This window comes from Dinoponera quadriceps, unplaced genomic scaffold (genome assembly GCF_001313825.1).
Source record: "Dinoponera quadriceps isolate SergipeBrazil2010 unplaced genomic scaffold, ASM131382v1 scaffold566, whole genome shotgun sequence".
NCBI classification, from domain to species: Eukaryota; Metazoa; Arthropoda; class Insecta; order Hymenoptera; family Formicidae; genus Dinoponera; species Dinoponera quadriceps.
The window spans coordinates 500,343-524,298 of record NW_014555972.1 but is presented as its reverse complement, the minus strand read 5'-3'; the positions used below and the strand labels follow the sequence as shown (position 1 = coordinate 524,298).

At 49.0% G+C, this 23,956-nt stretch overlaps 1 protein-coding gene across 1 annotated transcript in view; it reads left to right on the top strand.

Annotated features, from left to right (window-relative positions):
• The window catches only part of LOC106746292 (serine/threonine-protein kinase minibrain), a 54,030-nt gene that overhangs the window by 18,030 nt on the left and 12,044 nt on the right, over window positions 1-23,956 (top strand). Inside the window, exon 2 of the mRNA XM_014622734.1 lies at window positions 12,231-12,481. Coding sequence (XP_014478220.1) covers window positions 12,231-12,481 — 251 coding nt within the window. The remainder of the gene's footprint in view (window positions 1-12,230; window positions 12,482-23,956) is intronic.

The window sequence follows — 23,956 nt, the reverse complement described above, 5'->3', positions numbered from 1 at the left end:
CCCCGTTTCCGTGTATGACCGAGAACAGTTGTACATACCGAGCGCAAGAAAGTGAAGCTTTTCCCCTCCCACTGTCCGCGCGCGCGCGTCTACCCGCCGTTCCGTAAAATGGGGAGTGATTAGAGACGCGTCGATGAACAGAGACAAAGCCGGAGGAGAAATCTAACACGCGACTCGCCGCCTTTCGCGCGACCGCGAGAGCCGTTTCTCGAGGGACGGACTCTCCCCGGTCTCGAACCTTGAACAGCCGGATCTGAAACGTCCACACACAGTTAGTCAGCGCGTTCCGCGACCTTCGTCGAGGTTGCGTTTAATTCTTGCGAGGGCCGGGAAGGGGGGAGAGCAGGTAGGCCAAAAGTACCGCGTACACGTGGCCGGTGGCGCTGAATGTTGACTTAATGCGATCGTATCTCTTTCGTGAAAATGTAATTATTTAACAAAAAAGCCATCTAAGTGACAACTATCGTTGCTAAGTGCCATTTTAGGGAAAGAAACAGAACGGAGCGCACCTGTTGAAGATTTTGAAGAATCGGTTTTTCTCCTTTCCACGAGGTCTCTTCGGAGAGACGGTTACCTAATTAGGTTGACCGTTTTTTGTTTAGTAACTTGTCGCAGTTTCTGAGATGCATTTCTTTCGAAAGGTTACGTTTAATTCTTGCGAAGGGGACAAGAGGAGGATAAATGTACAATAGGAAAGAAGAGGTTTCACATAAACATGTGACCGGCAGCGCTAAATGTTATTGCCCAATGCAATTGTACCTCTTTCTTGAAAATGCAACCACCTGAAACAACCACTTAAATAGCAACTATCGTTACTAAGCGCCACTTTGCAAGAAAAAGAGTCCAAACACGCCCGCTGGATATTTTAAAGGATTTTCTCTTTTCGGGTTTTCTTCTTTCTACGTCTTTTCGGAGACATGGTTACCTAAACTAAGTTGACGATTTTTTGATTGTTTACTCCCCATAGTTTCTAAGACAATTTTTCTTTCGAAACACCATGCATTTCTGGCACAACTTTGTTTCCACGATAGATAAGATATTCATTTTGCGCTTGCACATCGTTACGAAATACACGAATGCACGTTCAGTAGTTTCACGCATCGACCGTACGATAATGTCCATTTCACGCATGCTTGCATCGTATTCTTTCGAAATACATACAATAGAGCGTGCTACCACGGACGAACGCGAGGTGTAGAACTAGCACGTGACGCTTCTCATAGCAAAATGCATCCGTCGCCTTTCGGTGTTTTCCGCTTATGTGTTTTACGGCCGCCGTCCCGGACAACGATGAGTTACACGTGTACGTTCTGCCAGTAGTAGCGGGCAATTACCGGCTACGATTCGAACGCAGATTTGTCATGTCAGAGTACGTTCGAACGTTTATAAAAGAGTAGACCGCACGAGATGAAAAAAAAAGAGAGGGAAAGAAAAAACGTAAAAAAAAAAGAGAGAGAAAAGCGCGCAATGCCGCGAGAGCGTATGCGATCGGATGAGGCCAGTGAATAAAGAGCCGACAACATTTACCGGAGAATTCTGCGCACGTATTTTCTTTCTATTCTTTTTTTTTTCTTTTACGATAGCATTTTTATCATATGTATGTGCCGCGCCTGTGTACATAAATATGCGCGCGGAATGTTCCGAAGGAGAAGCGCGCGCGATGGACGCGAATAATGGGAAGGCGCGCGCAAGGTAAGCTCGTGATACGCAGGTTCCGTTTCAGGCATGATTTCGTTCTTGAGAGTAGAGATTCCCTTTGCACTCACACCTCCGCTCCTTCCTCTACGCCCCCCCCCTCCCCCCACCCGCTACTCTCGGCTATTGATGTTTCGAACGTGCAAGTATGCTTATGCATGGTAACTTTTACACGCGAGTAAAGTATACGTTTCGCCGACAAATGACAAAACTTTGCGAAACTCCCGGGCGGTCGCGCTGCAATTTTCAAGTCCCGCGCGCCTGTTAAGGGTTGAAGAAATTCGCGATCGAGCAGTGTCCCACCTTCGCCCTACCTCACACAGGTCGTTTTGTCCGCGGTTTATCGCACACGTACGCGCACGCACACAGCCGCTCCAGGACGGACGGGCCACCTCCTTAATTCGCGCTCCTCTCGCGAAGAGGGACACGCGAGAGAGGGAGCGGAATGGGGAATCGGACGCCCTCGTATATTATGCAAACGAGGGGCGCGAAGTTCTGGACGAAATCTCCAAGTTCTCTCTCTCTGTGCTTTCGCGCTCCCCTCCCCGGCTCCTCCTCGTCGTCGTGTTGACTCTCGTCTTCTTTCTGTCTCTTTTTCATGCATCCTCCGCTTCCCACTTTCCAAGCCCGCGCGCGTTTTCGGGACCTTGCTCGAGCAAATGCAAGGCAACGTCCGTCGCGCGATGCCCGCGACTTGCGGCTCTCGCGCGATTTTGCAAATTCGCCGGTCTCTCGCGAGAATTCGCAGGCGAGGGAGGAGAAGGAGCGCCGGTGGAAAAGACGGGGACGGAAGGATCGTGTTCTGTATTCGAGTCGAGCACGCGGCTCGTTGTGTACATAGGTCTACATAACCAGTCGTCCCCGTTGCTCTCCTCCCACACTCGCGTTTTCACTGTCTCGCTCGCTCTGCCGGCCGCATATACGAGCATTTCTGATTGCGAGAATCTCCCTTCGTCACCCCTGTCGTCACCCTCGCGCTGAGAAGCGTCTGCCAGACGGTCTGAGCGAACGTCGAGCGTCTCGGAGCGGTCGCGAGCGACGGGACGCGGCGCAACAGTTTTTTGCCGGTTGAGTCCTCGCGAATGCTACCGTCCCGATCACTCCAAGCGGGTATTACGCGAATTTTCGTAAATAAATGAATAAATAATTAATATCATAATGGAGCACGAAAGTTATGAAACTAATATACGGAAAAAGTAATTTCCCGGCACAGCAAAATCTGTCAGTTATTATGTGGACAGCGATTTTTTAAGAGTCTAATTACCATTCGTTGGATTATTTTGCTGTGAGAACGAATTAGTAAATGGTAGGAAAACACTGTTTTGTCCTAACAGCAAGTTAACTTATACTAAGAGTAAATTCACTTAGCAGAATATTTTCTATTCGGGTAACAAATATATAGCCGTTCTAATTACGAATAATTTGCTAATTTGATTATACCAACTAAATTTGATCGCTGTCGTGATGAATATGCAATAGCAATGTTGGTTTTGCTACAACGGCAAAATGATTTTTCTCCGTGTAACGTTTGGCATATATTAAAAATAATATTTGAATTTTTCCTTGAGGCGGCAAATAATAATTTGTTATTTGTAATGATCAATCCTTCTATTAATGTTTTTCATGAATTAAAAGCTTTAGAATAATAATCATTGTTGCCGAAGCGACTTCGATTCTTGCGAAATTGATTTCGAACGTGCTAGAAAACACCTCTGAAAACGATGCTGTCCGCAGGGAACATTATTCAGGCGCTTGTGTTATTAAACAGAAAATTAAAGAAAAATAAAATAAGAGAAGGAAAACACTCACGGATCAATTCTTTCGATCGTAGCCGTCGTAAGGACGCTTGGCGAGCGCGAGAATGTATTGTTCCACGCTGGTCGGCGGATATAGCGCGCAGTTCATGCTCTATATCAATATAATCATCGTAATACTACAAATTCCGATATCGCCTCAAGGTTCGCGTTCGAAAGTCATGATTCGTGGAGAGCGCACACACGTCGTCGCGCGTAGCTCTCGGCGCGCTCGCTTATCGATCGATACACTTGTCGTCGTCGTCGTCGTCGTGGATGCATCAATGCCCACGAATAACTCCGGTCGTGGCGGACGTGACGCCATATCTTTTTTTTCCAGCGATAAGTTAATTTTTATATCCTGTGCATTTCGAAGGAAACCACCACGTAATCGAGACGCAAACGTTTCTTTTTATCGGGACAAGTTTCGGAAAAAGAGCGATAATCTCGAGATAAAATTCCGATTCGCTTGTCCCGAGCCATTTTAGTTAGTCACCGTGTCCCGGTGGGATAGACGGGATCATCGTAATTCTCAGTTCCGGGACGTTAAATGTTGATTTTTTGATAAGGACGCTAGAACTCTAGTCGTGAGAAGCTTCGGCATTTCCGGATGTAGGTTGATATAATAGGTGAGCCAGCCAGCGGGGTAAGGGAGGGAAGGAGAGAGAGAGAGAGAGAGAGAGAGTACGCCAATTATGAACGGTGACACGTATTACGTGTCAACTGTACCGGGTGTGCCTAATGTACCGAGCGGCGACGGAATAAATTAGCGGTCTTACTCGCGCCGTTGCAAGTTCCGACCGTCGGTGATGTCGATCGGGACTCCGCTCGGTATATCGCGGTTTATTAGTCGACCATTACCTCAGTTTTCCACTCCCTCGTATAATTCCCCATTCTCAGCGACGTGTAACGCGCTCGGGAATAAAAATCGATATCTCCGTCGGAGCGATGCACGCGTCATTAGCGAATCGATTTCGGACCTGTTGCAAAATTACGCGCCGTTTCAGTCGCCGACTTCGGGCGGCCGGCGAGCGGACTCGATTCGCCGCCGCGGCGAGAGAGGAGAAGCAGCGGGGAGTGGCGGCGTAACGGCGGTGAAAACTAATTACCGATATAAAGAGACGTCGCTTATTGCCGGGCGCGCTGAGGAAACGAGGATATCCTCGTTAGCATAATTTTTGCACGCGACGGTTCGAGGAGAAGGGGAGAGAGAGAGGGGGTGGGGGGCGCCGAGTCGGTCGCCTAGCGTCGCGTCGCGCCCGCATTCCGCGTCGCCGCGGCGCGAGTTTACGAAGAGGAACGGGAGGAATAATAATCGCAGCCGGTGTAATTAACCGCCGTTTTAAAACGCCGGTGAATGTCAAGCAATTATTATCGGCGCGAGCGATCGCTGAACGCGTCCGCGCGAACACGCGAGGTTGACGTACGCGCTAATGCGACTCACCCGGTGCATTCCCGCAAGCGATAACGCACACAGCAGTGGGTCCTGCCACATTCGAAATGTTTCTTTCTGTTTCCTTTCCCCTTCGATTAAAATCTTTACGGATTTATCCCCGCATAATACGAGAGGCGGCGGCGAGGCGTCGCGCGAGAAACGAAAAGTGGAAAAATAATCCGTTATTTTGTTACTCGTTGAAGGGAACTTAGGTGACAGAGAGAGAGAGAGAGAGAGAGAGAGAGAGAGAGAGACCAGTTCGCAATATTAAATAGAATACCTCGTTCTTGTCAAGAGTGACGATTTAATGACGGATTCTGCGGTTTTGCGGTCGTTGCATAAGTGCGCTGTTTCGCGCGCTCCGCGACTGTAGCTGTAAAAATGTAATAGAACGTATTGCGAAGAAGAGTGTTTTTTTTTTTATGACGCGATACAAGCAGAATCGTCCTAAATCTCTCCCGAATATTTCTCTGCGAAATTGTAATCGCGTTTCCGGATGCCCATGTATCTTCCGTATTTCCGTGACCGTGATTAAAATGATTAAAAACCAATATCTTCCTTCCGGTTCCGCTAATTTTGCAGCGAAATTCGCGGAGTTACGAATGTAAGAAAAGAGAGAAAAATACGCGATCGTTCTTCTCCGGGTTTTCGCGGTTTTTTTTTTTTTAATATATAAATATAAGAGCATTGTCACATCTCGTTAATATTATAAAACGGATGTTGAGGCAGACACTCGGATCTCGCGCTAGCACTTTACATAAAAATACTTTCTTATCTTCTCTCTCTACTCTTTCTTCAAAATATCTTTCTCCAGATAAAGAAGGTAAGCAGCATTATCATTTTACGTCAATATGTAAGCAGGATTGATGGAATTCGGAGTACACGCTTTATCATTTAAATTTATTTGTTGCTGTGGAAAGCAACCGTGAATCAAGGTGGAAATGTCGATCGGGACGATACAGAGAAAGGATTCGAGAGATTCGCGTTTATAACGTTAAGGTGTGCGGAAGAGAAAATTAAAACCCCCTGAATTTCGCATATTTCCGTTGAAATAATTAATGACTCTGACTGGTCCACCTTCTTTCTGCGAATAATTAAATAAACGAGCCGCATGCGCATAATTCGGCGCACGATAACGCGGGGACAAATTTCAAGCATCACGAAAGAGTTCGAGCGGATTCGAGATCGTTTTCTCTCCCTTCCTTCCTCTCTCTTTTTCTTTCCCGTATCTCGCGAGTTCAGCTGTTCCCGGTATAGGATGTCGAGAGGGAACGAGAAAGAGAGAGAGAGAGAGCGAAAAAATCGTTTTCGCGAAAGAGAGCCGGCAATTTCTCGCGGCGGTGCGCGAGAGTCATTTGCCGAGGTCGGAAAAAGATATGGCCGGTCGTTCACGAGGGCTCGCTACCGCGTACCTGCGAATACCCCCGAGAGCAGCGAGTTCGGCCGAGGGGGGCAAAACGGGGGTGTCGTAGGGAGGACAAGGGAAGGAGGAAGCAGAGGATGAGGAGGAGGTAGAGGAGGAAGAGGTGGATCAAGAAGCATGAATGAAGCGGAATGCGTGCTGGCTATCGCACGGCCTATGTCAGCCAGCCTTTCGTGACCTCGCGATGGTGGTTCTCAACTTTCGCGCGCGCACGTGTGTGTGTGTGCGTGCACTCGCGAGCGGCCCGCGCTATATATCGTCACACAGTTGTCTGCGTCACGTCGCGAATTTTTTTACGCGACCCCGCGGCGCTCGAGCGAACGGTTACGACGCGACGACGTATAACGGATGTAAAGAGTCCTCGGTATCTCTTACCGCTCGCTAGCTCGCTCGCTCGTCAACGAACGTGAACTGGACGAATATACAGTTATAACTAGAGCTGTATCCGCGGACACTCGCCCGGGTTATAAAGCAGGAGTAGCGTAGTTTCGCGCAATTCTATGTGTGTGCCATGTACATTGTATCACGCGTCATCGTACTTCAACTCGAAGGCGCATATAACGAGAGATAGATATAACACACACACGTGTCACTTATCCGGGACTAAACGAGCCGTTTACGTCCTGTGGTTAGCGCGTGGCCCCGGAGCTTCCGCGGTGGGTGCACTCGCATCGTCCGGATTCGACCATGGGATTCGGCGACCTGATCGGCAAAAATCATCTCTCTCTCTCTCTCTCGACGTCGCCGAAAATGAGGGACGATAAACACGAGCACGACAGATGGCACCCGGCGTTTATGCGCCAGGTGCGAGGTGCCGTGCCGTAATTCGTTATCGACGAGACCGGCCGGCCATTCCTCCCTCCCCGCCTCTTTTGCCATCCCCTTTCTTCCCCGATACGCACACGGCGATACCGCGCGCGCACCGACTCCTCCATTTTGAGCATCTGTACCGAAAATGCTCGGTTCTTCGTGACACAAAAAGGAAAGGACGGGGGAAAAAGGGGGAAACCGGGCGCAAAAAGAAGGGAAAAATGAATCCGTGTGCGCGCAAGGTGCGCGCGTGCTACTCGCGTAAAACGCTCCAGTTTCCAGCGGCGCGCCTATATCGACCGACAGGATAATCCTCTGTCCCCCCTCCATCCCCCTCTTCCCCGCGACCCCCCTCGCCCCTCTCGCCCATCGTTTCCTCTGTATCGATATGCGCCTGAATTTTTCACGATCGAGCCGGGATATATTTTTGGAACGGGGAATCTTCATCGATGATACTCTCCTCCTCCTCCCTTTCACGCGCCGGAGATGCGCATTTCCCGGCTCGCTCGCTCACAACAGTACTCGCTACGCTGATTCTCGGACTTAATAATCGCCAGCTGGCGATTACGCGAGAGGACGGTGCGCACGCTGAGATTATTTCTCGTACCTATTTGGACTCTCTCTCTCTCTCTTTCCCTCTCCTTCTTGACACGTACGTCGGCGACAATACGCGATACTCTCCGCCTCACGCCGGCGGTGCATAGCTCCTTTTAAAAGCAACAGCTTTCTCCGCGTACGCCGAGCGGTGCTCCTTATTTCGAATTTGATATCGTTTTGTGCATGCATACAGTCTCAAAGCTTTCCGCCGACTATGCAACCGCTTCTTGTATATGCAAGAGAGAGAACCGCGCAAATACCCCCGAGCGCAGTCAATCGATTCCCGGCCGGCTCGGGCGGGCTCTTGGCCGCGCCGCGCAGACACGCAAATGAGGCGTCTCGCTGCGATGCGTCACTGGGTCGCCCTCACCGCCTCCACCACCTCCATCGCCGCCAACCATCACCGGCACACAAACATCGTCCGTGCGGCGGCGGCGGTCGCCTCCGCCGCCGATGCATGTGCACGCAATTCCGCGCTCGCTCGACGAGTGTGCCGACGTGGAGAACCGCTGGCCCGCGCTCGTGTTAATGAATGATATTTTTTTCATTCAACCGCGCCCTGGCCTACATTTCAAACGGAGCTACGGCGAGTCGGGAGTAGCAGCTCCGCTTTCCGATACGCAGTGGCTCGTAAAAAACGGGAGGGTGGGATGAGTACGGGACCGGAGGGGGCGGGCGAGAGGGGGGAGGTGGGAGAAAGGGGGCCGAAGCGAGGGACGCTCTCTGGAGAGAGGGAATGGGTCAAAGGGGATAGACAGGCCGCAAATTTGACCCGACCTAGTCGTGATTTTCTCGTTACCCCTGTTGTACGTCTCGTTTCCGTGTCTCTCGTTCCCCCTTTCGCTCTTTCTCTCTTCTTCGGTCGGCGTCTTGCTCTTTGTTCTGCCCACGTGCGTATCTCTGTCCCGGCCGTTTGCTTAGATACGGATAAACTCGTGTGAAAATATTCAGTAACGTATCGCGAGCAGAGAGCAATAATAAGCTACGCTCATTCTCACCGTTGCTTATCCATTCATTCGTTTGTTCGTTCGTTTGTTCGTTCGTTCGTACGTACGTATGTACACACTTGCCCATTCATTCGTTGTCTCGGTCACATACTCGATCCATCACGCATTCATTTGTGCGAGGAGCCAGTCATGCACTCTTCCCACGTCATCTCATTAACTAAATACGACAAATGAACCGCGATGCGGCTCTAACGGTGCGCAATTGCTCTTACTTAATGAACCGAGCTGCGCTGTAAACGAATCGTCGCGATCCCACCCATCGATGCGGCCACCGATCGCTCTCCGTGAGTCTTGTCGCCGATTGTTCCGTGTTTTACGCGACGTCGAAAATTTTCATTCGAATGACAAATCCGGAGGTGGACGAATCCGAGGCCAAAAGCGAGGGGATTCGGTACTGATCGCGTGGTAATCGCGCTAAAAGGGCCGGAGAACGAGAACGCGGTGGTCCAAGAAGGAAGAAGAGGGGAGGGGGAAGGGAGCCGTTTCGCGTAGTATCAAGCGGTCGCCGTTAAGCTGATTTGCACCATCTAATAGGGTCGTTAAAATGACAGTAATGTTTCAGCGAGTGCCGAAGCGGCATAGACGAAGAGAGACGGAGGGAGAGAGAGAGAGAGAGGGAGAGAGAAAATCGTATGTCAAAATTAACGACCACCTCCGTCCCGCATCACGATTCTCTGTCACGCCGAGCACGCTCCATCCCTCCAAGGGAGTTGTTAATTATCGACACTTCCGCACATACAGACACACATACAAGCGCTCTCTCTCTCTCTCTCTCTCGCTCTTCATACAACTTCCGTCAGAGATTTCGGTCTCGTACGTGAGTCGCCGCCGACTCGTGAATAGAGTCGAAAAACCACGTGCCACCCGTCTCGAGGAAGCAGGGTCTGTCCCGCGAACGAAATTGTTAATTATCGGCGCCTCCGCGCTTTTGTTCTCACCCCCGTCGGAGCCTCCGTCCTCGCGAAGGTGGTGAAGAGGTGGCCGAGAGTGCCTTAAAGAGCTCTCGCTCTTCAACGGCCGATGAAAATATACTCGAGCAGCGCGGGCTCGCTCGAGGTTATTCGCAATTAGGTATTTGGAAATCGTTTTCTCAAGTAACTGTGCACTTCATCGCGTGTATCGTTCATTCTCGCGGGCTTTCCCATCCGAGTCATTTTCGCGGATCATCAATCGGCAGTAGAATAATTACGACGGGGGTGCAATGAAAGTCCGATCTAACCGCTTATAGGTCTTTTCTCAGAGACGCGGCTAAGAATCGAGTCTCTTTGATGTGGGCAGCAATAGGTGCTTTCGCGAGCGACATTTCCGGGAACAAATCGGTTAACGTGAAAACTGCGTTGCCGCTTCACCTTCACATTACGAGGAAAAGCGACGAGGGAGCTATACGCGGTGAATTATCCCGCGCGAACTATAACGTCTCCGCGGGAATCGTTATAGAAACAATCAACGCGAGTTTTAACACGCATGCTTCCTCGAACGTATCGCAATTTCCCGTCGTCGATTCGTCGGACTGCCACTTTTCACGGAAGGAGTCGCCGCAATCACCGTCTGCCCTTTTCCGCATATACGTAGCAATCATCGCAACCCTCCTTTGATCGTTGCAATCCTCCCCTATTACTCGCGCAAGGGCGTACACACGAACCTCGCGAAACAGTGCCAATTGAGACTCTCTCTCTCTCTCTCTCTCTCTCTCTCTCTCTCTCCTCCTCTCTTCTGCGATGTGAAAATCGAACGCGATGCCATATTGTCAGTTTCGCGCGGTAGAAACGGGGAGAACGCGTCTCGAAGACGCCGTTAAAATGTATATCCAATATCACTTACTCACTCATTTTTCAGAACTCTTTCCTGACTTCAGTTATCGCCTTTTGGGATTGACTTCCTACTGAGATTAAAAATTCCGATTTGATCTGGCAATTTAAATCCAGATTCTTCAACTATTTAACCCTCGCAATATTTTAATCGCAATATTTTTCATACATGAATAGTTGCAATATATCTCATAGATACACTAAGTTTCCCATTATTTTCCTCTGCTTCTTGAAACAATTTTTCTTTCATTAGTACTTGGTTTATAGACTTGGTTTATAGACTTGGTACTAAAGTAGATAGAAAAACAATGAAAAATAAAGAGAACAAAGAAAAACATTGACAAAGACGACCTTGACCTTGATGTATAGTGACGACGATACGTCATAGCCTGAACATATCTATTGGATAAACTTGCGAGTAACGGAGAGTTAGTGGGTTTTCCACACAAATGTGCATTTATAAATCATCTTTCTATTAATAAAATGTGTATCTATTACGCACTCTCCTATTACAGAACTATCAGAATTATTACAATTTATACATTTCTTTTTCTCTTTTTATTACTAATAGCACTGTTAATAATCAGTTTTCTTCCAACAGTTAATAATCAATTTTCTTTCAATTCTGTCAATTTACAAGCTGATCTTCTAATGTTTTTGGAGGGCTTGACCTAGAATGATTAATAAAAGCTTTTATCTATCTCTCACGTGCGCGCGCTCGCATTACGCACACGAAGGAGTTAAACGCGCGTGTTAGCATTTAATGCATCTCCGGCATTATTATCGGATTACTCGACAGTAATTTCGACAAAACCGATTCCGTCGCAGCGCTTTTAATCGCGTATTCATTCGCGGTCGCGAAATTTTTCTAATGCTAATTACATCGCGGCTCTCTCTTTCTCTCTCTCTTTTACGCCGATAAAAAGACCAGCGAAATGTTTGGACAGTAAACGTCCGTGTTCAACGAGAAAGACATATCGTTTCGATCGAGGAAGATCGTTCGTTGCTGCTCGAATCTCCGCGAAAGTCGTATTAACGACGAATCTTAAATCTCGGCCGCCGATCAAAACGAATCGACCCGATCGCCCGACGTTCCCTAATTAATACGCGAATTTAATTACCTAATGATAAACTTAACAGATAAACGTCAACACATCGAGTAGTAAACACAAATATTGATCATTGACTAAACTTGCGGGGTCCACGCATTGATTTCTCGCACGGGGCGCGCACGGGGCGAACCATTAAATTCTCGCTTTGTAATTACGTGCAGATTTGAAAAATCAATATTGAAGGAGGAGCGTGTAATTATATATAACATCATACTTATATGTCCTCTCTCGCTCGCGATAGATAGAAAGAGAGAGAGAGAGAGAGAGGCGATTTACATCTGGATCACATTACATTTGCGATGGACCTTGATGTTCAGCGCGTCCCCTGATAACCCTTCCCCTGCGGCGCAGCACGGTCAAGGGTCGTGCGTAAGAGAACGACGAATAGGATCTAATTAGGCAGAGTTAGAAAAGCGACGCGACAATGTGCACGATCTTCGCCGAGTAGTCGCGGGCACGAGGGACTATCGCGTGTCATCGAAGTGCCATTTTCTCTCTCTCTCTCTTTGCTCACATGCATTGATCCGCTGTCTCTCTGTGATGGTTTCAGTGAGCGGGAGGCCGGGGACCGGCGGTGCGCCCCTTTACGGACGTTTGGTGGCCGAGGAACCCATGCCCCCCGCGGTATGCGGCGGGGGTAGTGCCACCGGCGGCGGGGCGGCCGGCGGGGTTTCGCAGGAGACCCCCTCGGACATTCACGCCATGCAGGCCAGGATACCCCACAGGTTTCGCGATCCAGCGACGGCGCCTCTCAGGAAACTCAGCGTCGACCTCATCAAGACGTACAAGCACATCAACGAGGTAAGGAAACACACCGGCGTCTGTTTCCAGTTCGACGCGTTGCGACCGCGAGCTCGGTCGCGCGATTTTAAGTCGAGCCGTTCGTCCGTTGCCGAGCACGAGAATGCGCAACGTGCATATATAGAAATACGCGAGCGTATCGATGAATAATAAAGCATTACGCATCTCGGCGCTCTCGCGATCTTTTTGCAACGTGATCCGCGCAACGCTCTCCTTCTCTCCTCGCCTCGTGTTGGAATTCGATCCGGACGTTTTTTCTAAAACTCTTGTGGCTTTAATTGGCGATTATCGGCTATAAATAATATATCGTCGTGTGAAGGTTAAAGGTTTTCTTTCCAAACATAAAAAAACTAGGAAAGAAGGGGAGGGGGGAGCAACGAGGACGATTCCGATATGCACGAGCGTTCTCGCAAGAAACTGTTTTCCGCCGGCGAGCAATAATAACGTGCGAGCGAATAAACAACGTCGGGAGGCTTAATTGAGCGATCGTGCGTGTAAAAAAGGAAAAAGAGAGACGAAGAGGAAAACGCACACACGGATCCGCGGGAACGCGCCGGAGCCGCCTCCTCCTCTTCGATCTGCGCTCGATCGTAACAGCTGATTGGACGATTATGACGTCACGCATGACGTCAACGATAACGCAACGGGTCTCGGAAATGCGCGATAGATAGGCGGGCGGTGGGACCGTCGTCGCGAGCCGCGGCGGGATGTCGGCGACGGGTGGTGCGCCTACGCGCCGTCGAGAGGAACGAAATAGTTCAGGAGGACGATGACGGCTGAATTGCCGGCGAATCGTCCCACTGCGAGAGACGGACCGACGAACGTGGGAGGACCGCGGGGCCTGTTGCCTTATACGAAAAGAGCCGGCCGTTGCGTACAAGCCGCATCGCGCGAGGAGACTGTTACCGCATCGTCGCCGATATCTCGCCCTCGGTTTCTCATCGGAACGACGTGTCATCGGCGCGTTGCATAAAATCCAAAAGCGCATTCAATCGCGGCGTGATTAAGTGCGTGGGAGAGAGACGCTCGCGTAATCGGGATGTAACGGAAAGGTACCTTCGTGGCGAAAATGTCGCGGCCAGTTAAGCTCGTGCGATATCTCGAAAAAATCACACGGGAAAACAAATGTGCTGGAATTAAACGTGATTACTTGTTTTTCGTTTTAAATTAAATAATATTTTTGTCAATTTAAGTGTATTTTAATAGTAGCTTGTAGTAATTATGCCTGAACGCAATAATGCTTTGATTTATAATTGAATTACTGAATACAAATGTACAATTGATTCCATAACTTTAAGAGAATATTTACTAAAATTATGTAATATTATTTTTCCACTGAGGAAACCTAGTGGTTTCAAATTTAGGTCTTTTTCTCTAGTAATTTTCTAAGAATAAATTCTGACATTTTCAATATTATGAATGTAATACTTGTCACAATTATTTGAACACATACAAGTAAATGTTTATTCATACGATAGGAAATAATCGTAATATTATAATATAAGAATTATATCTATTTATTTGTATAATACATAGTTAATTCTATTTTTTTTATTTCTAGTAAGCATTAGCTAAGGAATAACCATTTTACTTGGATCAAATAAATATTACTTGAACGATGACACTTTATTTAAGTGTAAAAAAAAGAATAACGAAAAAACTAAGGACGGAAAATTCATATCTTTTCCTTCGCTACAAGACTAGAATGTTTTGCTTTTATTTGCTATTGTTTTTTATTATTTTTCCCCTTTTTTCGAGTTTCTTCACAATTTCCTCAACAATTCTTTTTTTTTTACGATTGTACATCGTGAGAGCTTTATTGACTGATTATCTCGAAGAAATTCCACACGGTGACGAAGATTTCTTTGGATTTAACCCTTTGCGCTCGAGAGGTGCCTCTCAGGCACCACTCGGATCGAGGCGGCAAATAGAGCGATAACGGTGTTTATTTAGATTTGGCCTAACGAATATCGCTTCACGAGTCTACTCCTAGCCCTCATGAAATAAGCGGGAGCAGCTAAACTCCTCTCGAGTTCGCTCGAGCGAAAAAGACCTCGAGCGTAACGGGTTAATAAAATCCCTTTAATTGAAACAAATTTGACCTCTGGAATAAAGCAAGCAAACACGTGTATCGAATCCAGAGAACTCTTTTTCTCTGTGCACTGGCGCAATTTGAGTCATTCGGCCGATTTTATCTTTCGCATTGGGTCACACGATCGATCCGCGCGTCTCGCCGATTGCGAGATCGAGGCGGCCCGTGCGACGAGGAAAGTCGCACAAGATTTCCGCGATTTCCGTTTTCTCAAGGAGCGAATTATCAACGAGACGCGCGTGTGTCTTGAATTGATAAAACCGCGGGCTCGTGCTACTATGTCGCGAAGCGCGCATTTTATCAACTCATTATGAGAGAAGAAGAGAGAGAGAGAGAGAGAGAGAACGGTGCGTCATCAATCGTTGCGCGGTCCTTGAGGCGCCGTAATTCTATTTGTCCACGACGATATAGCGCGCGACCGACTAGCGATCGAACGCGATCGAGGGGCAATAAAGCCGCGGCCTGTCTCTCGATCCGTTCGTCGCATCGCTATTTATGGACCGACGGCGATACGTAATTATACAGAATATGCGGGAGAGTCCGTCCGTTTGTCCGCCCGACCCTCTCGTCGTGACTGGACTCCTCCTCCTCGTCTGGCCGATTCTTCTGGAATTCTTCGCGGATAAGTCACTCCCCGCCGTTTCGACTCGGTTGCTGCGCGGAAGCGGGGCGAGATCGTCGCGTGCGAACGCCCCCGCGCGCGGTACCTCGTGCCTTCGTCTTGCGCGGGGCGAGGAATGCGGACGGATGCGCCGCGGAATCGGAGGAAAGTGCCGTTTTTCAAAATTGCTGGGAGTGTTTCCGAAAATGCACGGCGCTTCTCAATGAGGTCGAGTCCACGTCGCGCCTTATTACCGGAGTACCACTTACCGCGGTAATCTCGAAAAGCGGCGTGCTTTGCCGTCGAAATGCGTGCACTCGGGAGGACGGTGCGCTTTGCTCTCTCTCTCTCTCTCTCTCTCTCTCTCTCTCTCTCTCTCTCTCTCTCTCTCTCTCTCCCCGCTGAAATTCCACCGGTGATCTTTTGCGCGCGCACGCGGGGAACGTCAGTGCGGCGCGCGCGTTAAATGCAATCAGGCCGCGGAGACGTGAGAAACGAAGAGGTCGGATATGTCCGTCGGCTTGAAATCTCCCACGTCGGATCGAAATTATTCGCGGAATCGGAAAAGCGCAACGACACCTGAGAGAGAGAGAGAGAGAGAGCGCTGGCCGATCTGACTTCGAGAAAAATAACGACGACGCGTGTGACGCATCGATTATCGGCAATCAGCCAGACGCGAGAACGCGCGTACGCACGTATCATCCTTGTTCGGGCTCTAAGAGCTCCCCATCGCGCGCGCCTTTCGTGATCGACCGATCGACCGGTCGGCCCGAGAACGGTCAAGAACCCGAGGGTCCCCAGTGCGGAGTGACACGAGATTCGCGCTTGGTAACCCAAGTGGTCGGCCAAAGCCATTAACACATCCAGAGTGGTAACCGGTAAGCGGTAAGAAGGCCGAGCGAAGAAAAGGGGAAAACAGGTGAGAGGCGGGAGGGGGAGAGAGAGAGAGGGAAAGATGAAGAAAGGTCGACGAGGTGAGCGAGGATGAAGAAGAGGAAGAAGAAGAAGCAGAAGAAGCGCGTGCCGGAGCCCCACGGCTGATTGTAGGATGAACTGGAAGGGAGACGGAGCGGGAGAGGGCGGGAAGGAGTATGGAGCCTGTAGCTCGTTCAGCGCATTCCAGTGGTATGAGGTCCATCGACGCCGGAATCCTGCATATCCGTGGATGCAGGTCGACTAGCTATGCGCTTAGGTGCCAACCGTGCCGACTGCCTGTCCGGGGTCCATAGCGGTGCGGTCTCCAGGCACCGAAGTCGCCGGCTGCCCGCGCCGCGCCCCGGCGTCCTCCTCTCGGCAAGCTCGCGCCGATTATTCGCGGAATCGCGACCTCCGGGAAAAAGAGCAATACCGACTAATCGTCGAGGTCGGCTCGAGAGTGGAAAATCCGAGACTCCCGCAGGACCCCCGCAGGACCCTCGCTTGGAGCGTGTGTATTCCTCGTCGTCGTTATCGCGTCGTGCTTCTCGGATATTTCTCTCGTTGACCGGCGCTCTTAATCGCGATGTCCTGCGGGTGGTCTCCATATTTCGGAGCTATTTTTGGCGGGAAAAACAGACCGAAGAGTCCGTTATCGGGAAGAGGAGGAGGAGAAGTACCTGGTTCTTCCTGGCGAACCTGGAAGATTGTCAGCTGATCCTTTGCGCCCGCAGAAACGCCCGGAGAATCGTCGAGGAATTTTATCGCGGCTCTGGGAGTTTTCGACTCGGAGAATCGTTCCCTCGAACAATTCGCTATTCTCTTCGGAGCGGCTGAAAGTTGCAGCGAGGGAGCATTCCGCTCGTTTTCGACGCACTTTCGAATCTAATATCAGTTTCGAGTATTCGAAGCGGGCCCTATTCTTCGTCTCTTATTTTCCCCGTTCTTCGTCGCGGATTGAAAAGCGACGAAACGTATCGGCGTCTACGGCGCGGATCCTTCCGTCGCCGGATTCTACCGGACGAACGCGCGCGTGACGCGCTGTAAACCTGTTGCATGCTTTAACGTTGTAATTTTTATAACGGTGCTGACGTGCGGGGTAATAATAGATTTAGGTGGACGCCAGAGATTCCAATCTATGTACCGAACGCAAAATAATCAAGGGGTGTGTTGCCGCTATATAACGTGCACGACGACGACAACGACGCGGTGTGTTGTGTATTGCGATATCGATAAAATGCAACGACGTTACGTACCGGCCCGACGTTATGTTTCAAGATAGCTCGGCCCCGTATTCGACCCCGCTGAATATTTCATGCACACTTATTTTCAAGCGGCACGGTAACATCATGCAAAGTATTTATGATCACTGTGCATTACCGCGATATTTAGTATTAACCCAAGCGGAGTGTGTCGTTAAGAAATGCGAACGAAATTTCTTCCTTCTACCTCCTCTCGCCGGCCTAACCAGCGTAACGATAAAACGTCGCGGCGGCCTCTCCGGATTAGAAATTACGCGATGCGCGAATGAGAATGTCCATTTATCCAACGAAGTCTTCAAAATTACAGGCGGTATTCCCCGCATCTTTCGCGCGTCTATCCTCCGTGTCCTCCCGAACGTTTCACGATCCTCGAGAGGGGTGCGAATTATCGCGTCGTGCCCGAATATCGCGACTTACTCCGACTTTTGCTGATCTCGTGAAAAAAGAAGGAAGTATGTGAGTTTAGTCGATTGTCGTCGCGGTGCGTTATAACCCATCGGCAACGACGTGCGCAACGGACACGCGATTCCGTGGCGCNGGGGGGGGGGGGGGGCGCCGCGAAAGCCGGCGCACCGTCGTTCTTCGGTCGGAGCCAATAAAATCAATTCGCGCAGTGGAGAAACAATGGACAAGACCGCGAAATATTTAGCATATATACGAGAGAAAAACTGTCGGTCCGTGCCGTGTAACCGCGCCGGCACTTTGTTTCGTGAGTTTGCGAGATCGAAGCGGCACGGGGCGAGCTTGTTGGTGAGACAGACGCGAAAAAGGAGCAAGAATGATTGCAAGATGCGGCGGGGAAAATAGTCTGAAAGCTCCCTTTCTCTCTCTCTCTCTCTCTCTCTCTATCGCTATCTATCTATCTCTCCTCCTCCTCCCCGACAGCCTTCAGAATCAGCCGATATCTTTCACTGAAGGGCACGGCCGCCACTCCCTAAAAGTTCATACTTTCCGCGTAGAATTTGTAATATCGTCTCGCCGAAGCGCCGGGCGAATTTCGCGTCGATTTCGCGCCGCGAGCCACTTTCTGCAAAATGATGTTTCAACCTTATTATCGATCGCGCACTAATTCTGGTGCACCATTGTCGTTAAATCGAATCACAATTTCAGCAATTGTACAGTCTTTATTGCCTTATTACAGGTTTTGCCTATCGTATGTACTTATTTGTGCCAGTAAATTTGTTGACTTCACTATACATATATATATGTATATATGTATGCACTTTTGTGTGTGTGTGTGTGTGTGTGTGTGTGTTATCATGAAAATGATGTAAGACTTCGAAAATACATAGAGAAAAATAATTTTACTGTTGCAGCGGAATCATTGTTTGCTAGATATTTGTCGTGGCAGCGGTAAAATTTAACTAGCACAACAAAATTATCAAATTATTCGTAATTAGAGCGGGAGGAGTTTTGCTGCCAGGAAGAAAGTATTCGAAAATATTCCACTGAGCAAATTCGTCCTCGGGACACGCTAGTTTGCCGTTTCTTACAGTAAAAATAATTTGTAGATTCAGCAAGATAATTCAGCAAATGGCAATTAGTATTCCCAACAGATCGTTTTGCTATCCATAAAGTAACTGACGGATTTTGCCGCGACAGCGTGAAATTTACTGTGCCGGCAAATTATTTTTCTCCGTGTGCCATTCGTCGTACGTATAATTGCATTATAATGAGAGAACATAAGTGTCGCGCGTCGCCTCGGAACGTCAGCTTGGCGCAAGGTAAAACGCAAAACGTTCGACGCGCGAGTTTGCGACTTCCGGCGCGGTACGAGAAAGAGTCTTAATTATAGTCACGCCATTTCGGATTTTGTGCGGCACACGTAATGTGGATTCGCGGGCGGCGGAGAGTACCGGTTAAATTTAAATTCAAACAGCGTTTAAATTTGAAATTAAATCGGTTGCAACTTGACCCGACGAGGGTCTAAAGTGCAACCACCGCGGTCCCTTTTCGAGCCCGGAACGACGGGCCCGCGTCGAACGTCAGTCGACGCTCATTGGTCACGTGAGGGGAGAAAGAATACTCACACAACGCGAGAGCGATCCATAAATTTCATGAAGCATAAGCTTCTGCTGGGGGAGGGGGGGGGGCACAACTTGCGACAAAAAGAGCGAAAGAGAGGAGAATCCAGTTTTGTTCTGGACAAAAAATTGATCATCACGCCGACACGAGAGGTAAATGCACTAATGACCGGTCATTAGTACGTTTACCTTGCGTCGCGCGCGGAACCCGCTCGATCGCGAACGATACGTGGCAATTTCACGAGACCGGGGGACGCACGTAGGTCGCGCGTTAAGTTAGGGAAGGCAACGAGGAATCGAATCCCATCGCTCGGGGCGCTCGTCACAAGTCAGAATAGCTTCGCGAATAATTAAAGACGACCCAGATGCCATCCGCTCGTCCCGTGTGTACGTAAATGTAAAGGCCTGTGCACACCGACGAAGCGAGAGAGCTGACGGACTGAAGGCGCGGGAATGCGGAATTTATCGCGAGGATCCGAAAGGATCGTACACTCGCGGGATCGACGTGATCTTTCGGGAAAACGTGCGTACGATTTCCTGCCACTCTACGGGACAAACGGTCGGACGGAACAAGGAAACGCGCCGGTACGCTTCTTCCCGGGCGCAAAAATGACTAGTCACGGCGCTGTTAAGAGGCTGGAGAAGAAATGCGCGGCCGCTAATTCGCACGAGAGAGACTCCGCGGAGCGGCCTCGCCTCAACTTCTGCATTTTCTTTCGGCCCGACGCGTTCGGCGTCCGAGAGTCCTTGAATATTTCTTTCGCATTACGGCGCGAGCGAGCCTGGCCGAAAACAGGCTGGAACACCATCAAGGACTTCGTAGAAGTTGAGAAAGCACCTTAAAGGCGGCTTCTGCCAACCCTCTCGCGCGCGCCGTTGCATTATGCGATGCACGGAACACACCGTCGTCGGAGGAAAGGCAGGAAGGTGTTTCTACGGCAGAAGCGGAAATGGAAGGCAAAAATTAACCGGGACGATGCAACGGCGAGCGAACGGGAAGAGGGGAGAGGAGGAGGAGGGTATCCTCTTGTACGAAAACTCTCTTCGCGAACTTTATCCTCTTAATCTCACCGATCACGTTCGGTTATTCGGCTGAAATATCGTTTGCTAACAATGATGGATTTAGGCTCATTATGACATTAAGCTGCCACGCAAGAGAGAGAGAGAGAGAGAGAGAGAGAGAAACGATTTCTTACTTCGTTCTTTCTGTAACTTCCTAACGAATGTTAAAACAATATATTTCTGCAAAAATTGCACATTCCCTTTTCTTTTGAAAGGTTCAAGTAGAAGCAACCAGGCCGGGGATTCGACGCGATACCGTCTTAAATAGAGCAAGAAGAGAATCGAAAAATTGTACAATCTCCCCGACAGTCACGGTCGAGTGATCGTTCATTTAAGAACAACGCGCAATACCCTATTCATCTTAATTCATACATTAAATATGCTTTATCGTGCGCCCGCATATAATCTTCAGCAACAATCACATTTGAATTTCGATGCGCACTTAATTCGGCGACGATTCATTCATTTTGTTATTTCAGTATATCCTGCAAAAAACGAGTTTCCTTCCCCACCGTGTGATACGGCCATGTACAAAAGCATAGAAGAACCTGTTTTTCACAGGTGTAATGTGAGACAATGCCTTTATTTTCAAAAATACATATCGCGCATTTTCCCTCGATTTAAAATAATTCGTCAAATCATTTTCTTAGGTATTCTTTTAAATTTTAGCTGTATATTGATACTATAGAAATACTATCTGGACTTCTGTAGAGTTAAAAAACGACCGACTATTTGGAAGCTGAGATATTCGCAAGTGAAGATGACACTTTTTATATATGTTGAGATTAATGTCCTATTTTTAACTTCTATTTTTAATTTCTTCTAAAACACATTTAAGATTTTTATGAAAAACTACTGTGATATTAGATTAATATCTATATTAATAGAATAATATCCATATAATGTCTATCTAATATCTATATTATTAAATATTATACAAAATTTGCAGAATTTTTGACTATTTTGTTTTGAAGATATGGCCATAGGAAATTTACAATTTATAGTAACGTCGCGATGTATGTACATATTTAAATATTTATGTACCACTTTCTATTATGTATGCATCTCTACTAGCTCAATTGATGTATAAATAAAGCATTAATAAGAAAAATAAAATAATATCTCCGTATTTGTAATATTATGTATATATTTGTCTTAATTTCGCTCAAAATTAGTATTTATTACCTAGGTAGTTAAATAAAGTTATAAGAAAATCTGTTTCCAGTAAATAATAAACTTATGGGGGGGGATTATCCTCTTAATTATCGCAATTGAAAACCCGGCACTCTACGGACCAATCACTTTAAATGTAGGGCGAGCGCTCAATTTCGCCGACGATCTCGGTTTTCGAATTTCGAGGCTCGCTCTCGTCGAAGCGAGGATTGATCCCGGAAAAACGAGACGCACGGCCGTATCGTAATAATCGCTATTCAAAGTGAAACGCGCGAGAGGAGACGAACGAACGAACGTACGAACGTTTTCACAGCGCGAATCCGTGAAATTCGCGACGCAAGTAGGTTAGAATAAAGTCTCTCTCTAATGTCCACCGATGGGCTTAATGTGCATCTAAGCGTTACGATTTACGCGTTTTCCTCGCGAAGACGCGCGCGGCGAGAGCGCGCGTCGTCGGAAAGGGAGCCATTTCCTCCTCCTCCTCTTCGTCGTTGTCGTCATCGTCGTCGTCGAGGGGACTCCTCGTTTCATGTCGCCCGTGAAAGTTCGCCCTGATTTTACCCGAGTCGAGATCTCGCGCACTCCGGAACCTACCGTCGAATTCGCGACGGCTTCGCCCGCGGCACAAAGGGATGACGATAGAGAGAGAGAGAGAGAGAGAGAGAGAGAGAGAGAGAGAGAGAGAGAGAGAGAGACTAGTAGTCCGCGTGGTCCCCTTTCCGGGCGGAGTCCGCTCGGCTGTCGTCCTTGAAACTTCGATCTACTCCCGCTGTTCGTCTACGCTGTTCGTCTACGCGCGGGCGAAAAACGAAGGAGCGGAACGGTTCAGCTGTCCAGAATTTTTGCACACAGCCGAATTCGTCGAGGAGGGCGGTCCCTCCGTTATCCCTAAAGTCCTCCCGATGTTCTCAAATTCAACCTTCCTTTCCCGATTGTTCCGTCCTTAACGATGTCGGTAGCAGGCGCGACTCAGATAGAGCGCGAAAAAGGTGTCCTGGGCGGCGGAGGTGTACCGATAAGAGTTATGGTCGCCCCGAAATCCTCGAGCATCGTGGGAACGATAGCCGGAGCGAGCCGTTCGAGATTACCTCTCGTCGGATACGCGGTGCAAATCTACTCACGCCGCTAATTAGAGGCGACACGGCCGAGTTTATTTTTCGAGAATGCGCGCCGCGGTCACTGGCGCGTCGCTCGCGGAATAAATCATAGCCGGCAACCGCGGCGGAGGAGGACGCGAGGGAAAGAGTGAAGAGAAGAGGCGAGGAAAAGAGAGAGAGAGAGAGAGAGAAAGAGAAGAGAAGCGGAACGAAGAGAACGAGAAAGAAGAGAGAGAAGGCTTTAATTTATCACGCCGCTCGACCGCTATGATAAATTAAAACCCTCCCCTTCTCGCTGCTCCCCGGCTTGCGCTCAGATTTTCAAAATCCGCCCCGACGAGAGACGCGTTCGCTCGCGAATCGCTCGCTCGCTCGCGAACGATAATTACCGTGGAATTACCTACAACTCCTGAGCCATTGTCCCGATCTCGTCCGACGGTAATTTCGCTCTCGAGCGGATTAAGCGCGCGGCACTGCGCGCGGCATGACGCGGCACGGCGCTCACAGCCGCGATGCGACGCTGACTTGTGTCTCTCGCGCGCGGTCTCTTTCTCTCCTTGGCATTCGGTCGCTCTTCTCTATCGGCTCTGTCGTCTGGCCGTGCCGAAACTTTCCGTTGACCGTTGCTCGAGCTCAGTGACTCAGAAAAGGCCGCAGGTCCGAGCTGACGCGCGCCGGCGCCCCGCGCGTCGGGGCCCCGAGTCCGCTCGAACGAAAGCGGGACTCGTCCGAGAGACGACCTCGGCTGGAAAATAAATCTGCCGTCTTAAAAAGGATTTTGTTTCAACGGCAAGGGGCTCCCCTCCTCCGAGACCGTTGGCGCAGGAGCGATGATGAAACGAGGCGTTCGCGAAAGAGAGAGGCGGAAGGGAGGCGAGTTAACATGTTCACTGCTCACTACATTTTTTTAGGCTCCTACCATGGTCCTAAAGCATGATTTTTGAAAGTGTATATAATTGGTCAGCATTATAGACATTTATATGCCTTTATCACTATGTTACTACTAAATCAAACAAATTTTTTTGCGGATCCGCGTATGTGAACGTGTTAAATGAGCTGGTGTTATTTCGTGCTTCTTGAAAAATTCCCTTTTCACAAAAAAAGCGATCGATTTTCTCGGAACCCTCATGAGTCACGGTGTCTTTTCGCTGTGCAGATGATTCACGGTGATCTGCTTCTCGAGATCTCGGAATCACGGAGCTGATGACAGTTTCAAGTATTCGAAGAGAGCGGGGCTCTTGTTACTCAC